The following is a 15,496-nucleotide window of genomic DNA, read 5'->3' as shown; positions in this document are numbered from 1 at the left end:
CTACTGTATATATTTTGTATTTGCTGTGTGATTCGTAGGAAATATACAAACGACAGTGCGTTTAAAGTTTATTTTATTTTCAATGTTTCATCACAGTGCAAGTACATTCACATTTAAGGCACATGTTCCTGGTCAGTGCAAATAAGAAGGCACACTGGTCCATGTGAAATTTCCCTTGATGGACTCCTCACAAAAACAAACAGCACTTTTTCCACAAGACTGAAGAAATATCACTAAAATTCACTGTAAAATATTGTCACAAATATCAGGGTTAAAATTAAAAAACGGCATTTTTAAATCTGAGGCACAAAATTGGATGGGGTCTATTCATGAAATAATGAGCATGATTTCAGAGAGTTGTGAAAAGCAAAGAAACAGTGGTGTGTTTACCATAAGGGAGAAGTCTAACGTTTTGCATTACGAAAACTTGTGTGTGCTGCAGTTATGTCGAAAGATTCAGCCACCAATTAGCGTAGCTTAGCATAAAGACTGGAAACAGAGGGAAATGGCTAGCCTGGCTCTGTCCAATCACCAGCAGCTGTAAAGCTCACAAATTAATTCATAATATGTCGCTATAATAATGTTTTATATGACAAGTTGCTGTCTTATGTTGGGTTTTGTCCCAGCTCAAGTGAGTGAGTATTACTGGTGCTGGTAAGTGGACTTCGTTAACTTTGGACTGTGCCACGGCGGCTGGTTCCCTGTTTCCACAACCTTTTCTGATAAGCTGAGCCAACCAGCTAGTGGAGGAGGCTTTACATTAAATAGGAGGACGAGTGGTATTAATGTTTGTATTCCCACACTATTCCCACAATAAGCATATATCCAAACATTTTGGACGATTCCTTTAAAGAGATGATTGGTTGAGAGAGCTACAAGGTACCGGCTGTTTAAATCAATAAATCTCAACAACAAATACTGGCAACATTTTGTGTATCTTCGATTGGTAAAACGTTAACATGGGACTGTGGACCTCCAAACACTTTAAAGGTGAGTGCATTGATAGTGCAGTAAACAGTAACACATGAGCCAGCATGGACTGATTGGTAGTAGAGTCATTTCAGTAGAATGAATGGGACGAGGAGTTAACCCTGTCCAGGAAGAAAATAGTACCACGCGTGAAGGCATTGATACAAACACAGCTCAGCAGGCTATTCGACTCGTCATTGGAAAAAAGATTAAAACATTATAGGAAAAAAGGATTAAGGCAATACACTTGCTCCCTTTGTGGTTGAGGGTTTGAAAAGAAAAAATACACCAAGTGTCAAAACAACATTTTTTGCTGGCAATGTCTCAGCACACAAACCCTCATAAAACAGCTGTGTCATTTTGACAGAAATGAAACAAACAGATGTTGGGTGTTTATAAGTGAACTGTAGGAGAGGAGACTTTGGACGGAGCTGTTTCCCTCTATTGCCAGAATTTATGCAAAGATACGCTCACCAGTTGTGGTTATCCATCTTCTCATCTAACCTCAGCAAAAAGGCCAATAAGTGCATAACTCTTTCTTGAAGTGTTCCCTGAAGCCGTGGCTGTGCAACAGTGAGGCAGCATGAACAAGGCCTGTGCAGTTTTTATCCTACCACCTCCCACCAGTACCCTCTTCCACCAACATGGAACAGCTTCTGTTCCCATTCGTACACCTGATTTTGAACTGGAGCATTTCGGCAAAAAAAATTAATCCAACAATTTTAGGTTTCAAAGAGTGAACCGTGATGACATCAGTGAGTGTATCAAACATTGGCCGGAATTGAGTGAGCGACCATGTACGGCGCTCGGGGAGCAGATGTTGGGGGAGTAAGGTGCCTTGCTCAGGGGCACTAGACAGGGTAGGGAGACTCTTGGATTTTTGGACAGATCAATCCAGGTTCGTCTTTTGTTGTCTCTCCTTGGAGTTGAACCAGAGACCTTCTCTGCCCATAGTCCAAGTTTCTGCCACTAGGCCACCGCCTCTCTAATGAAGGAACCTATTGGAATCACAATGGTTCCACTCAAAACATGTGGAAACGCAGGCTGGTTCACTGGGTAGCCTCCAGTTCAAAGAACCCTGAATGTAAAAGGTTTAAGAACCTGAGCTGATTTGGTGGGAAAGAGGTGTACGAGTATAATAGTATGATAGTAGTGGGTGTTTGGCAGCTTCTCGGGGTATGTAAACGCTCTGCTGCCTCTCCGTTACTTGATGTGACGGCAGCTGTCACCCTCACAGGACTGCAGCTTGATGAGCCGCTGGTTCATCGCCTGCAGGACGGTTGGATCCACCTTCTTCACAATGTTCTCCAGCTGGTGGGGGTCTGACGTCAGGTTGTACACCTCCACAAACGACTGGGGGACACAAAGGAGAGCAAACATCAAGTTGCACATCCATTTTCACAAAGAGAATCACCTGTTTCACGAAGACAGTCCCGCTCTACCTCGCTGTCGGCAAACTCGCAGTACTGCAGGTTGTTTTCGCTGTCGAGGGTCCGGACGCAGGCGTAGGTGTTGTTGTAGGCATCTTCACACACACAGTCTGGGAAACATTGCTGGAGAGAATGATAGTGTTGCAACTAAGCATTTTTGCCACAATGGTTTTGTTATTCTTTTAGTATTGGAAATTAAATGAAATATCTCACTGCACATACAGATACTCCAGGGCCTTGTTTTGGACACGCTGGATCTGGTTTGGGATGTCCCTCTCCGGTGTATTCAATAAGGAAAAAGGGCCGTACACTTCCGTTACGCAGTGAGGGAGCCTAGGCAGAAAACCTCAGTTAATGTTTCCAAAATGAGAGCAGCTCATGAAAACATTTTAGTCAATTCAAATAAAAAACGGCTGACCATCTGACTGAGGAAAGACTGCCCATCGACATTCACAGAGGACAGGTTGAGGCCAGCTATGTCCATTATGGTGGGAGCCAGGTCAATATTCAGAACCGGAGCCTGAAGGAGACGCGCAAAAAGAAATCAAATGCTGAAAACACATCAAACCAAAGATGACAGGCAAAGGAGCAAGCAGCAAATGTGTTGTGACCTTCAGCGTCTGGTTCGGTTTGATGCCAGGACCACGGACCAGGAGCGGGGTCCTGATGTCAAACTCGTACAGCTGCCTCTTATCGATGGGCAGAGAGAACTGACCTGGAACAGTGAAGACAGGTGATTACACGGAGATCCTGAGGTGCACTGCTGTTCAAGCATCCGAGGACCGGAGCGCGCTCAGACCTGTGTGGTAGCCGTTGTCTGAGGTGTAGAAGATGTAAGTGTTGTCCAGTTCCTTTATACTATCGAGTTTATTGACCAGCGTCTCCACCATGTCGTCAACAGACAACAGGGTCTGCCACCTGCAGGAGAGATGGTCGTCTGATCAGTTGTCATTTGAACGCAATTCAAAAGTTTCAAATGTTTTCCAATTTTCTTCCGTTTCTGATCGGAGTCCTTTCACACGTTTCTGGAGAACCTGTTCTTTGTTTCAGTTGCTGTCATTTTTCTGTGATTTGAATTCACATCCTGTATTTTACTGCAGTAAAGTAACACAGGATGGGTTTCGGAGGAGAAACCGGACAAGCAGGTGGACAAGCACACAAACAAACAGAAGTACCTTTTCCTGTATGCATTATCCAGATAGGTCAGTGAGCTCTCTGGCATGGGGTTGATAGGTTGACGCAGCAGCCAGTGTTTGTCCTGAAACAGAAAAGACAAATACAGTACGATTGGGATCACAACTAAAAAAGCAAGGATTAAACTTTCATTAGTTTGGCGTTACTCTTTGTCGTACCTTCCCTGCTTTGTCAAAACTCCCATCTCGAGGAGCTTTGACATCTGCAAACTCCTTCTGGTACTGAGGCGCTGCCGTCCAGGGGGAGTGAGGAGCCGGAGGAGACAACATCAGGAAGAAGGGATAATAGCGGCTCCTGCCCTCCAGAAATGTAAGGGACCGGTTCAACTGCATTGCAAAATAAACCGAGACAGAAAACAGTGGTGAATGGAAAACTCAGAGAGAACAACAGGATGTCTGTTTGACAGACCCAGGACCAGATTAGAATAAAACCAGTGAGCTACAAGAAGAAGACCAGTGTACTGTGGCACCTGTGAGCCACAGGACACAGCATGGAATTACAGCTGGTTTGCTGCTAAACAAAATGCTATTAACATACCTCAGTGCTCAATCCACTTTGGCTGCTACGTCCTTCTAACAAGATGGTTGGATTTTATTTGATTTCTCCTTTAAACTATTTTCTCCTTTAACTTTTGGTTTAGTTTCAGTGCTAGATTTTTCTTTTAAGTGAATCAGAGTAGTTATGAGTGAAAGTGCCATGAAGGTCAGGATATCTATGAGCATTCCTTTTAAGCTATGCGAGCATTATGCTTTTTTGGATGGACTACCCTGGAGTTTTGTGCAGACATTCAAGGTTCCCAGAAGAGGAAGAATCGGGATCACCCTGTCTGACTTTAATGGTAAATGGTTTTGTATTTATATAGTGCTTTTCTAGTCTTGAAGACAACTCAAAGCACTTAAAGTACAGTTTTGCATTCACCCATTCACACACACATTCATACAGTGCATCTATCCGCAGCACTTTGTTATTCTATGGGGGGCCATTCGGGGTTCAGCATCTTGCCCAAGGGCACCTCTGCATGCAGATGGGTCAGACTGGGGATCGAACTGCCGACCTTCAGGTTGGAGGACTACCACTCTACCCCTCAGCCACAGCCGCCCCTTAATGAGTTTTTAGGTTTTCATTCAACTATATAGACAAATAATTGGATGGAGTAACATGACTTTTGTAAATACTATACTTTAATTTTTCCCTTGGGATTAATCGCTAGAACACACACACATAAATATCACATTTCCAGCATCCTCAGTTGTACATGCTAATTAGAATATTAGCATGGTATCAACATTATACTTAATTAATATCAGCGGCAACCATTTGAACCCAGTTGAACTTGTCTTCCTCTCTATATCCTCAGATAACCTACAAACACACTTCTTGTGATAAGTAACTGGGACGACTAAATAACCTACAGGAACCCTGAGAATCAGACTGTGAGGCTCCATACACCTGCATTCATTCAGGACTACTTTGGCTATGTCTGAAATCACCCACGAATCACTATGCTGTCCACTATATACACTGCTCAAAAAAATTAAAGGAAAACTTTGAAAACACATCAGATCTCATTGTGAAAAAAAAAATATGTTGGATATTTATACTGATATGGACAGTTTAATGTCTTAGGAACAAAAGGATGCCACATCTTTGATGGAAATAAAAGTGTTCAGCCTACAGAGGGCTAAATTGTATAGACACCCCGAAAATCATAGTGAAAAAGTGATGTGGCAGGCTTGTCCATTTTGCCAAAATTAAATTTTTGCAACTCAAAATGCTTCTCAATATCTTGTGTGGCCCCCACGTGCTTGTATGCGTGCTTGACAACGTCGCGGCATGCTCCTAATGAGACAATGGGTGGTGTCTTGTGGGATGTCCTCCCAGATCTGTCTAAGGGCATCAGTGAGCTCCTGTAAAGTCTGAGGAGCAACCTGGCAGTGTCTGATGGACCAAAACATAATGTCCCAGAGGTGTTCTATCGGGTTTAGGTCAGGCGATCGTGAGGGCCATTCAATGCATCAATTTCTTCATCCTCCAGGTACTGCCTGCATACCCTTGCCACATGAGGCAGGGCATTGTAGATTAGATTAGATTAGATTAGAAAACTTTATTTATCCCAACATGGGCAATTTCGTTCACAGTTTCCAGTCTCACATAATAGATTACTTAATAAATACAATAAATAGCAATAGGAGGTAGACAAAAACATATATCAAAGGCAATCCAACACACACATTTAACTCACAATTCATTTCAGCCCGTCAGTAACAACCACCCTGCCCCCGGAAACACCCAGCAACACTGGTGTGCTCTCCACCTACTCCTTACTTTTGTCATCATTTAGTAACCTGATGGTTGCAGGGATAAAAGAGTAGGAGTACCTCATTGTTCTTGTCCTGATTGAACAGTAGCACCGCCCTGAAGATATTAGTTTAAATTCTTTACTGAGGACATGGTCAGGCTGACTGATAATGCATTTGGCTTTCTGGACTGCTTGTTTGTTCCACAATGAACTTATGCTCTTGAGCTGGATGCCAGTGATCTTGGAGCAGATCTTCACAATTTTATTTAAACTATTCATGTCTTTAACTGACAGACTGTTAGTCCAGCATATAAAGGAAAAAGTTAAAAGACTCTCAATGAAAGATTGGTAAAAAATTCTCAAAATAACTTTAGAGACACTGAAAGAGTTCAGCATTCTCAACAGGTGAACTATTTGTTGTCCCTTTTTAACAATTACCTCTGTATTTGTATGGAATTTAAGCTGGTTATCAAATACTGTGCCTAGATATTTGTAGGTGTCCACAAGTTGGACTTCCTCCCCATGGATGATACTTGGTTTGAGCGCTCCCTTCACTTTCCCAAAATCTATGACTAGCTCCTTTGTTTTTTCTATATTTAGATCTAAGAAGTTGTTATCACACCAATTAACAAACGATGTCAAAGCAAGGCCATGGCTGCAATGTGGACCTTGGAAAAGGGACAGCAACGCAGTGTCGTCCGAGAATTTAGCTAGATAACTTCCCTGTTGAGAGGACCTACAGCTATCTGTGTACAAAATGAACAAGGGGTGAGAGTACGCACCCTTGAGGTGAACCAGTATTCGAGGTAATGGCCTGGGACAAGTGTCCATTCACAGAGACCCTCTGAGTTCTGTCTGTTAAGAAGTTTAAAAGCAACAACAGTATCTGAAGGGGTAACTCAAACTCAGCAGCTAGTCTCTCAATTAAAATATGTGGCTGCATCTTATTGAAAGCAGAAGAAAAGTCTGCAAATAACAATCTAGCATGAGATCCAGGCTTTTCTAAATGTTTATACATTGTGTCTAGAAGGAAGAGTTTTGCATCAGCTACACCTTTCCCAGTTTGATAAGCAAACTGCAATGGGTCAAGTTTACCACTGACCAGGGACATGATTTCATCCTTAAAAAAATTTCTCAAAAATCTTCATTACTAAGGATGTAAGTGCTACTGGTCTGAAGTCTTTTAGCTCTTGGGGATTTTTTGATTTCGCTAGTGGTATTATAGTGGACCTCTTCCATATCTGAGGTATCTGGCCTTTCTTAGCACACATATTAAAGAGTGGAGTGAATACCACACTGAGCTGGTCAGCACAGTAACGGAGTGTGCGTCCGCAAACAGCATCAGGGCCTGCAGCTTTCATAATATTAACTCTCGTACACAGAGTTGTTACTACTTCCTGGGCTATCACAATGTCATTGTGAGGGACAAGAGAGTCCCTCCACATAGAAATGTTCTCAGAGAAATCAGATGATTCGAAACGTGAGTAAAACATATTAAAAGCATTTGACAAATTATCATGAATCAGGAGGAACCCAGGACCTACTCCACCAGCGTAGGGTCTGACCATGGGTTCAAGGATTTCATCCCGATACCTAATGGCAGTAAGACTGCCGTTCTCTAGCCTGTAGAGGTCTGTGCATCCCTCCATGGATATGCCTCCCCAGACCATCACTGACCCACCACCAAACCGGTCATGCTGAACGATGTTGCAGGCAGCATAGTGTTCTCATTGGCTTCTCCAGACCCTTTCACGTCTATCACAGGTGCTCAAGGTGAACCTGCTCTCATCTGTGAAAAGTACAGGGCGCCAGTGGCGGACATGCCAATTCTGGTGTTCTATAGCAAATGCCAATCGAGCTCCACGGTGCTGAGCAATGAGCACAGGGCACACTACAGGACGTCGTGCCCTGAGGCCACCCTAATGAAGTCTGTTTCTGACTATTTGGGCAGAGACAATCACACCAGTGGCCTGCTGGAGGTCATTCTGTAGGGCTCGGGCAGTGCTCAACCTGTTCCTCCTTGCACAAAGCAGCAGATATCGGTCCTGCTGATGGGTTGAGGACCTTCTACGGCCCTGTCCAGCTCTCCTAGAGTAACTGCCTGTCTCCTGGAATCTCCTCCATGTTCTGGAAATTAAGCTGGGAGACACCTCAAATCTCCTTGGGCATGCATGGATGTGCCATCCTGGAGGAGTTGGACAATCTGTGCAACTTCTGTAGGGTTAAGAAATCGCCTCATGCTCCCAGTAGAGATAATGACTCTAGCTAAAGCCAACACTAATGGAAAACCAGTCGTAGTGATCAAGAGGGAGAAACTTGGAATGGCCTACACATGCAAAACCACTGCTGTTTTGGGGGTCGTCTCATTGTTGCCCCGCTAGTGCACCTGTTGTTAATTCCATCAACACTAATGCAGCTGAAACTAGGGCTGAACGATTAATTGCATTTGCGATAAAATCTCGATTTGATAAAACGCGATTTTCTAATCGCAGCGTGCGCGAATAGAACGTGCGAAAGAGAGTAGGGCACTGGGCTGCTGTCCTCACCCGCAGCAAGAGTGCCGCAGGGGCCACAAAACTCCTCTGATCCAGAAGATAGCGAAGCAAGCCTGCATCACCTACAGGGTTCTAAAGTCTTCGGCCGACGTGGCGGACTCATAGAGCGAGCTCATGCCGCTGCTGACCGCGGTTCGGGCGGCGGACCTGAAAATCACTCCGCGGAAAAGCAAGCCGTGCTCCGGGGCGGCGGGGCTCCAGAGCCCCCCGGTCACATACATGCGAGACGGTGGTGTTCAGCATGGGGGTGTTCCTGCTGAGGTCCGGCGCCTCCATACCGCGGCACGACCACCCGGACATGAACGGGAATCTACGGAGTTGCTGATCCGCAAGCTGCCCTTCCAGCGAATCCAGCTGGCCCGCCGCATCCGCGGACACAGAGCTTAAACTGCTTCTGCTCCACTGACTATAACAACGCCGCTTTCCAACACTTATAAAAATTAATTCAATGTGGAAGTAATCCAAGTATTCAGAATACGTTACTCAAATTGATTGGGCATGTATTCTGTAACGGAATACGTTTTCAAAGTATCCTTCCCAACACTGGAAATGTTACTGACTTGGGAGCAGTAAGACACCAACAATAAAGCGTAAGCCTTGTGTTTATACTTACAATGACTTTGATTAAATTACTTAAATGCACACTGATTTGTTTTTCTTGTTGCTGTAATGAGCAGTTAAATAAAAATGTGGGAAAGAATAGTGTACAGTAAATGTATCTAATATTGTGTTGGTCATATTTAAATCATTCATTATGTTTTTTTTGGGAGAAAAAAAATCGCATATTAAATCGCAATCGCAATTTTGGGGGGAAAAATCGCAATTAGATTATTTCCCCAAATCGTTCAGCCCTAGCTGAAACTGATTAACAACCCCCTCTGCTCATTAACTGACCAGATAATTATCAAAAAAGTGCAATTAAATTCATGCCATACCCTGATAAAAAAGTGTTCCTTTAATTTTTTTGAGCAGTGTAGTTAGTTCGCCATTTTGTTGTGGTATCTGAAATAACGATTTCTCGCACTAATGAATATTAGAGCAGAGCATCACAACACAAACTGCGGCAGAAAGTTTTCTACATTTAAACATGGTCATTCAATGTGCATTTTATCTCAAAGTATTAATACTGAAGTGTAAAATAAACATTTGAAATATAGTGTGGGATTTCTACCGGCCGACGTTCTTCTTCATAATCCTGCAACAATGACGTACTTGCCTATTTTCTTTTGCAAATGAGCTCACTATATAGTCCTCTGCATAGAACACCCTATCTAGTGAGGAGTGGGGGATTTCAAACACAGCCATTGTTAGAGCAGAAGCTCTCAGTGTGAATTGTAATACTGTAAACTCCCTGTTAGTACTTCTTTAAGTTTTGTGCTCTGTTACAGTTTTTTTTGCTGATAAAGGCGACATTACTGCAGGTTTCCCACAGCCAGCAGTGCTGGTGACAAGGGGAAGTTGAGTTTTCACAACCTTTGCTCCGAGCAGATGGCTCGGGTCACCTGATGAGGACGACACGCAGCAGTTGCATGGAACCATGACACAAACCGACTCCATTAAAGCACAAATAAACCGACACACTAAAATCTATCAGCTGCTACACCTCATCAAGCTCTTTTCTTCAATTTCTCATTCACTGTTTGGCTGTTGATTGACTTTTCACTCTGCTGACTGCCAGACAACTTGGTGGACATTTAACAGCTGATTCAGTCTGTTTGGAGGGGAACAGTCTTTTTCTTCCCATAAAGTCTAAAGGCCAATGTATGCTTCTCCGAGTCCATTACGGACGGACGGATCGTACAGACACTTTTTGATTTATAATTCTCCGGTGCTGAATACAATTGGGCGCAAGAACAGTAGGTGGTGCAACGGAAGACAAGCTTAGAGAGGCCTACCTCATGAGTTCTCAGAAGAAGTCCACGTTCATTATTTACCTGCTTTTCACACACACAGTGTACGATGGTAACTAAATAAAATAAAGTGACACCCAGTGGGTCATAACGATTATGTTATCGTTTCTTAGCGCAGCGGTTCCTCGGTCTTGTTTCCGAACTGTGTTGCTAATTAAACAGCTTGAAGCTACACGGAGGCAGCTAGCTTCCCCCCCAGCTTCCACACACAGTTAGCAGGGACTCGCGATCAGTGATGCCAGTAGCGCGTTACTTAGTAACTTGTTACTTAGTAACTCGTTACTCTAATCTGACCACTTTTTTCAGTAACGATTAATCTAACGCGTTACTATTTCCAAACCAGTAATCAGATTAAAGTTACTTATCCAAGTCACTTTGCATTACTATTTTGGTATTTGTGGTTAAATCGCTGGGCACGTGCTGCGGCTGGGGGAGATGAAAGTTCATTATAACCGTATGTGACCGTACACACATGCCGCCAGGGCTCTAACCAGCCACCGTCAGCCGGACTACTCCACTGGCTTAACACACTTGTCACATTAATCGTAGAATCGTAGCTTTGTTTGGGTTTATTGTGATATAGGAAATGAAACAGGAAGTTTGAGGTCCGGAAATGATGTCGTTCTGAAATACTGTCGTTAGCGGACCCATCACATCCACTGGCTATCCGTAGGCTCGCCATGCCGACGTGTACCAAGAAAAATCAGAGCTGCACGAAAAGCTCTCCGTGAAGCCTGGAGAGGAGGTTCCCTCGGCAAAGAAGGTGGTCCTATCTGTCCGTGCCCGTCAAAACGGAGGAGCATACATTGGCCTTAACATAAATGTCCCTGTGGACCTAATGTCCCTGTGGAGCTGCCCAATGCACAAGATGCTTGTGAACGCAGGCTCAATAGAGGTCACTTACCATGAGGTCCGTCAGGTAGTCCTTCTCGTAACTGTCGCCATGCTTTTCTTCTTTCCCGTCGACGGACAGTGTGTAGTTGTAGTACTGGGAGTTCCCCACCTGATAATCGTACAGCAAGGTTTTTAACAACAGAAACACCTGGAAACCGTGTGTGTGTGTTAGCCTGCATGTTTTTGAGACTCACCAATGCATGCCAATGGTTCCATCCAGGAGGAACATGGCTGACGTCTCCTGCGTCTTTCTTACCATACTGGTGGCAGAATCCACATTCAGTTTAGCATGTCACACACTTTGGTGATTCCATACATTTCCTCTTACACCAATAAGAAGTTAACATTGTGGCTTTAGATCATGCATGTGGTGATTTGGTGCTATACAAATTCACCATTCATGTACTTATTTACAATTATTAAAGCTCGTTATAGATTTCTAGGGAAGAAGTCTGTGTCTAAAATAAAAGGTCAAGTTTACACGTGTTCAAACCTGGTTAAGATATTTGCCAGCGAAGAATGTCTGGTATTTCTGTTTGCTCAGGTAGACGGGGAAGGCCTCGGACTCAGGACCTTTCTGCCACTGCGGACTGGAGCAGTTCCCAGTCAGTGAGTTGTTCCTCACCTCGTGGTTGTGGGGGTACTGACCTGTCAAAATGCTGCTCCTGCTGGGGCAGCACAGTGGCGTGACAGTGTACTGCAGAGGAAGAGAGAACAGCGATAAGAGGAAGATGAGAATAGGAGAGCACAGGGGTGGCGAAATAAACCTTTTTGGTTCATCCAGTTTCAACATTTGAAAACACTTGTGCAGGGCCAGTCCTAAACCTGCCTGTTTAGAAAGTTCTGTTTTCTTGGCCTGTGTTAATGCTCTGGAGCTACTTCAGAACTATTCCTCGTCATTAGTGAAACCTCCTCAAACAGTTCTACAATAGACTGTCACTTTTTACTGTCTGCTGTCTGCTAGGAAGATTTATAGTCAATGTTTTTCAGAAAATGAAACGGCTTTTACCTGAAACTGTTAGTCTCTTTTCGTGCATTACATGTTGGGTATTTCAGAGGTCGATAAAAGGCTCAGACCCAAGTTTGCTACTTTTGAATATAAAAGCTCTGCAATTCAGCTCCATCTAAAGCAACAAAACAATCACAATTTTATTTTGTAGACTAAACTGCTAAAGAGGAAGTGAGTCTGTAAATGTTGTTGCCATGATGGAAATCAGCACCCGTGAATGTCTGCATCTCAGCTTTTCACATTTGAATGTGGACACACCCTTAATACATTGTTCCATGCTCTTTATACAATGGGTTAATCTTGTAATTTTGACCTAATACCATAAATATAATTTTAGAGTTAGCATCACGATCTCCAACATTTTGCCTTGGTATTTCTAAATGTCGACATACTATCTCTTCTATCATTAAGTTTTCTTTTTTTCTTTTTTAAATAAGTGTTTCCCAGTTTCACCTTGTGACCAGTTATTTTAAGGAAACCATGTGAGAGGTTTAGAGGAGAAATGTCACAGATGGATCAGAAATGTCACAAGTTTATCCAACTGAACCAGAGTAGACTGGACTAGATTTGTTTTGTAAAGAGGCACATGCCAACATGTTGGGAAATCACAGGGTCAATTCTTAGCAATGCATTATATTCAATATATTTAGTATAAGTTTTTAATGTATACTCTTGACCTGAAAGGAGACTTATATTCATAGTTAGCGAAAGGTAGAAGAGTAAAGTAAGAGCTATACGAGTAGTTCCCGGTAGAATGTAGCTAAGAAACTGGAAGTGAAAAACAGCAATTGGGTAAATGAACTCACAGCATTCACAAAGGTTGCTCCTGCTTCTCCTATTAAGGTTCTTGTTTTCTTCATCGGGGTCTGCAGAACAGAAACAAGAGGAGATGGATAAACAAAGTGAAATATCTCACAGCTTTGACACAACGTTAAAGATGGAGTCAGGCTTTCCCTTCGTGGGAACAAAACCAGCACATTGTAACAGTTTGTAGATGAATGGCTCTTGAACTCATACATACTGTTGGTACTCTTAAACTTTCGCAAACAATTCTTTGCCTAATTAGAGTTATTGTAAATAAATACCTTACTAAGTTTATTAGCTTATTGACGCCATACCTCTGCTAGGCACAGCAGCTGCCATATATTTCTTTTCAGTCATTTTACAGAAAAAATAACAAATATTCTTCCTCTTTATATTTTTTGACAGATGACTGATTGTGTTTGCAGGACTGGCTGGACAAAACAAGCTATTTGAAAACATCTGAAAAGTTGTATTTGGACATCTCCTTTTAGAAAACACAACAAATAAAAGGGATTAATAGAGACAACAATCACCAAGGTAATCTTTAATATAAGGGAACATTGTGAAAACGCTAGTTAAAGTGTCTCAGGACCCAATAAGACATATTGACACAATTAGTGGTCCGTTTACAGCTAACACCAAATACTTTAACTGGTTACTTCTGTTTGCTACTTTTATTTTGGTTTTCATCCCTGTTCCTTTATTCCATTTCATTTAACTATTTGAACGTCTTTGTGAATGAATCATGCTGCGTAGGGTCCTGTCTTGAGGCCACTGGTTTGGCCGAGCCCAATTTGCAGCTGCGGTTTGTGGATATTGAGCTGAAGGGTGACTCTACACTTGTAGGTGAGTTCCAACCCACTCTAAAACCTGACAGGAAGCGGAGGTAGAAGTTTGAGGTGCGATCACAATAATCCCACACGTGTCATTAGCATGAAAACCGCTGATGTGTGATCCGACTCCACTCACCATCCCCCCCAGCTGTACGTCCTGGTCGTCGGCGAGGATGAGCACGATATTGCTCGGTTTGGCACTTTCCGCGCACCTGACCAAGTAGGTGAGCAGCGCCGGCAGCAGCCAGAGGAGTGTGGCGGCCCCGGGGAGACCTGTCCCCCGCCGGCGGGGCGTCGTCCTTCCGGCTCCGCTCCTCACACCCATGACCAGGAGAGCAGCACGGCCACCACACCGGGTCGGATCGGGCTCCATGGACACACAGCTACCGGTGTGTGTCCGTGGCGAGGTTTTTGCTTCCTGCTGCAGGGGGGAGGGTCAATGTGTGCGTGTGGGTGTGCGCGTGTTCAAGCCGGACAAACACGCGCAGTTTGAGGAAGTGGAGTCAAGTGTGTTTGATCATATGATCAGTGGGAGGAGAGAGGACAGAGAACACGGTGTACAAGCATAGACTGTGTATAAAGTGTACCACATGGACATTATCCAACTTAACTGGCAAATACTTCAGATCAAACGTAAGAAAATACATATTAAAATACTTTAAGTTTCAAACCTTGTCATCTCATTATTTCAACTCTTTTTTTACTGAATTAAACTGGTGAGATAGTAAGTGAAATATAAACAATATCCTCATAGATGAAATTATCATTTTAAAATACCTGGTCAAAGTTATGGGATTGCTTATTCAAAGTTAGGAGCACAATTACAAGGTATGAAGTCAAATCGAAACTATGAGACAGTAACTCACAGGCTTGAACTAAATCCAAATTCTTATAATTCATACTCAGTTTCATTGACAAATTTTGTTTGTGCATTTAAGGAATTAGAGTCTGGTTTCCATGATCACAGGATAATGTTCAAGAAGATGCTGATAAAACATAGAAAACAAAGCTGAAAAATAACGTGATATGTACAATCATGTGTGAATGGATCATACATGTGTGGGGCATGGATTCTACCTTCTGTAAACATGTAAAGTAAAGTAATACTTTGTAAATGCAGAACAAGATGCTGTGTAACATTGTAGCCAGAGTGACAAACTGAAAAGACCGGATGTGACAGACCCTGAGCAGCATTGAAGTAACTATGACAGCTATCAAAAGTCTCTCTTAGTGCTCACTGATACATTTTCTCCACACACATTTGAACCTGAAGAGTTTGTGTATGTATTGGCTCTATATTTTCCACTCAAATTCAAAAATTGAGAACTTCCTTTTGAATTTAAGTCTTGACCTGATATGTACGCATTCGAGCTTCCATCAATCTAGGTGAAAAATGTTGCAAGAAATACTATGTTTCATTTTGTGAGTGAGTTCTAGTGAGGCATCTTGCAACTACCAAATACCAAACAACCCCATCAAAGTGATGATTCTAGACCTTCTGACGTGTGTTTAAAATTTGGTGAGTTTTCAAGCATTCGACACAGTTTAAAAAACAGTTACTCACCACCTTATTTGGTTTGACCTCACAATATTCACAAG

The 15,496-nt window shown here is 43.0% G+C and overlaps 1 protein-coding gene across 1 annotated transcript; it reads right to left on the bottom strand.

Moving 5' to 3' along the window:
* Nucleotides 1–56: 56 nt before the first annotated feature.
* Nucleotides 57–14,391, bottom strand: gnsb (glucosamine (N-acetyl)-6-sulfatase (Sanfilippo disease IIID), b). Its single transcript, XM_062413354.1, has 13 exons — nucleotides 14,034–14,391; nucleotides 13,067–13,126; nucleotides 11,745–11,948; nucleotides 11,446–11,511; nucleotides 11,262–11,360; nucleotides 3,752–3,919; nucleotides 3,575–3,657; nucleotides 3,199–3,317; nucleotides 3,011–3,114; nucleotides 2,818–2,919; nucleotides 2,622–2,732; nucleotides 2,412–2,522; nucleotides 57–2,322 (listed from the first exon to the last, which is right to left on the bottom strand). Exons 1-13 carry the CDS (start codon nucleotides 14,268–14,270, stop codon nucleotides 2,173–2,175), a joined length of 1,614 nt encoding a protein of 537 aa, XP_062269338.1. The 5' UTR covers nucleotides 14,271–14,391; the 3' UTR covers nucleotides 57–2,172.
* Between the last annotated feature and the right edge of the window lie 1,105 nt (nucleotides 14,392–15,496).

Source organism: Platichthys flesus, chromosome 19 (assembly GCF_949316205.1).
Source record: "Platichthys flesus chromosome 19, fPlaFle2.1, whole genome shotgun sequence".
In the NCBI taxonomy this organism is placed as follows: domain Eukaryota; kingdom Metazoa; phylum Chordata; class Actinopteri; order Pleuronectiformes; family Pleuronectidae; genus Platichthys; species Platichthys flesus.
This window is presented reverse-complemented; position numbering and strand designations above follow the sequence as displayed.

Bases quoted from the DNA above. Each gene is read 5' to 3' on its own strand.
- gnsb (XM_062413354.1), bottom strand. From the start codon at position 14,270: ATGGAGCCCGATCCGACCCGGTGTGGTGGCCGTGCTGCTCTCCTGGTC. The intron at 3,658-3,751 runs GTACGACAAAGA...TTTCTGTTTCAG, and splicing joins GTTTTGACAAAGCAGGGAAG to GACAAACACTGGCTGCTGCG. The intron at 3,318-3,574 runs GTACTTCTGTTT...TCTCTCCTGCAG, and splicing joins GATAATGCATACAGGAAAAG to GTGGCAGACCCTGTTGTCTG.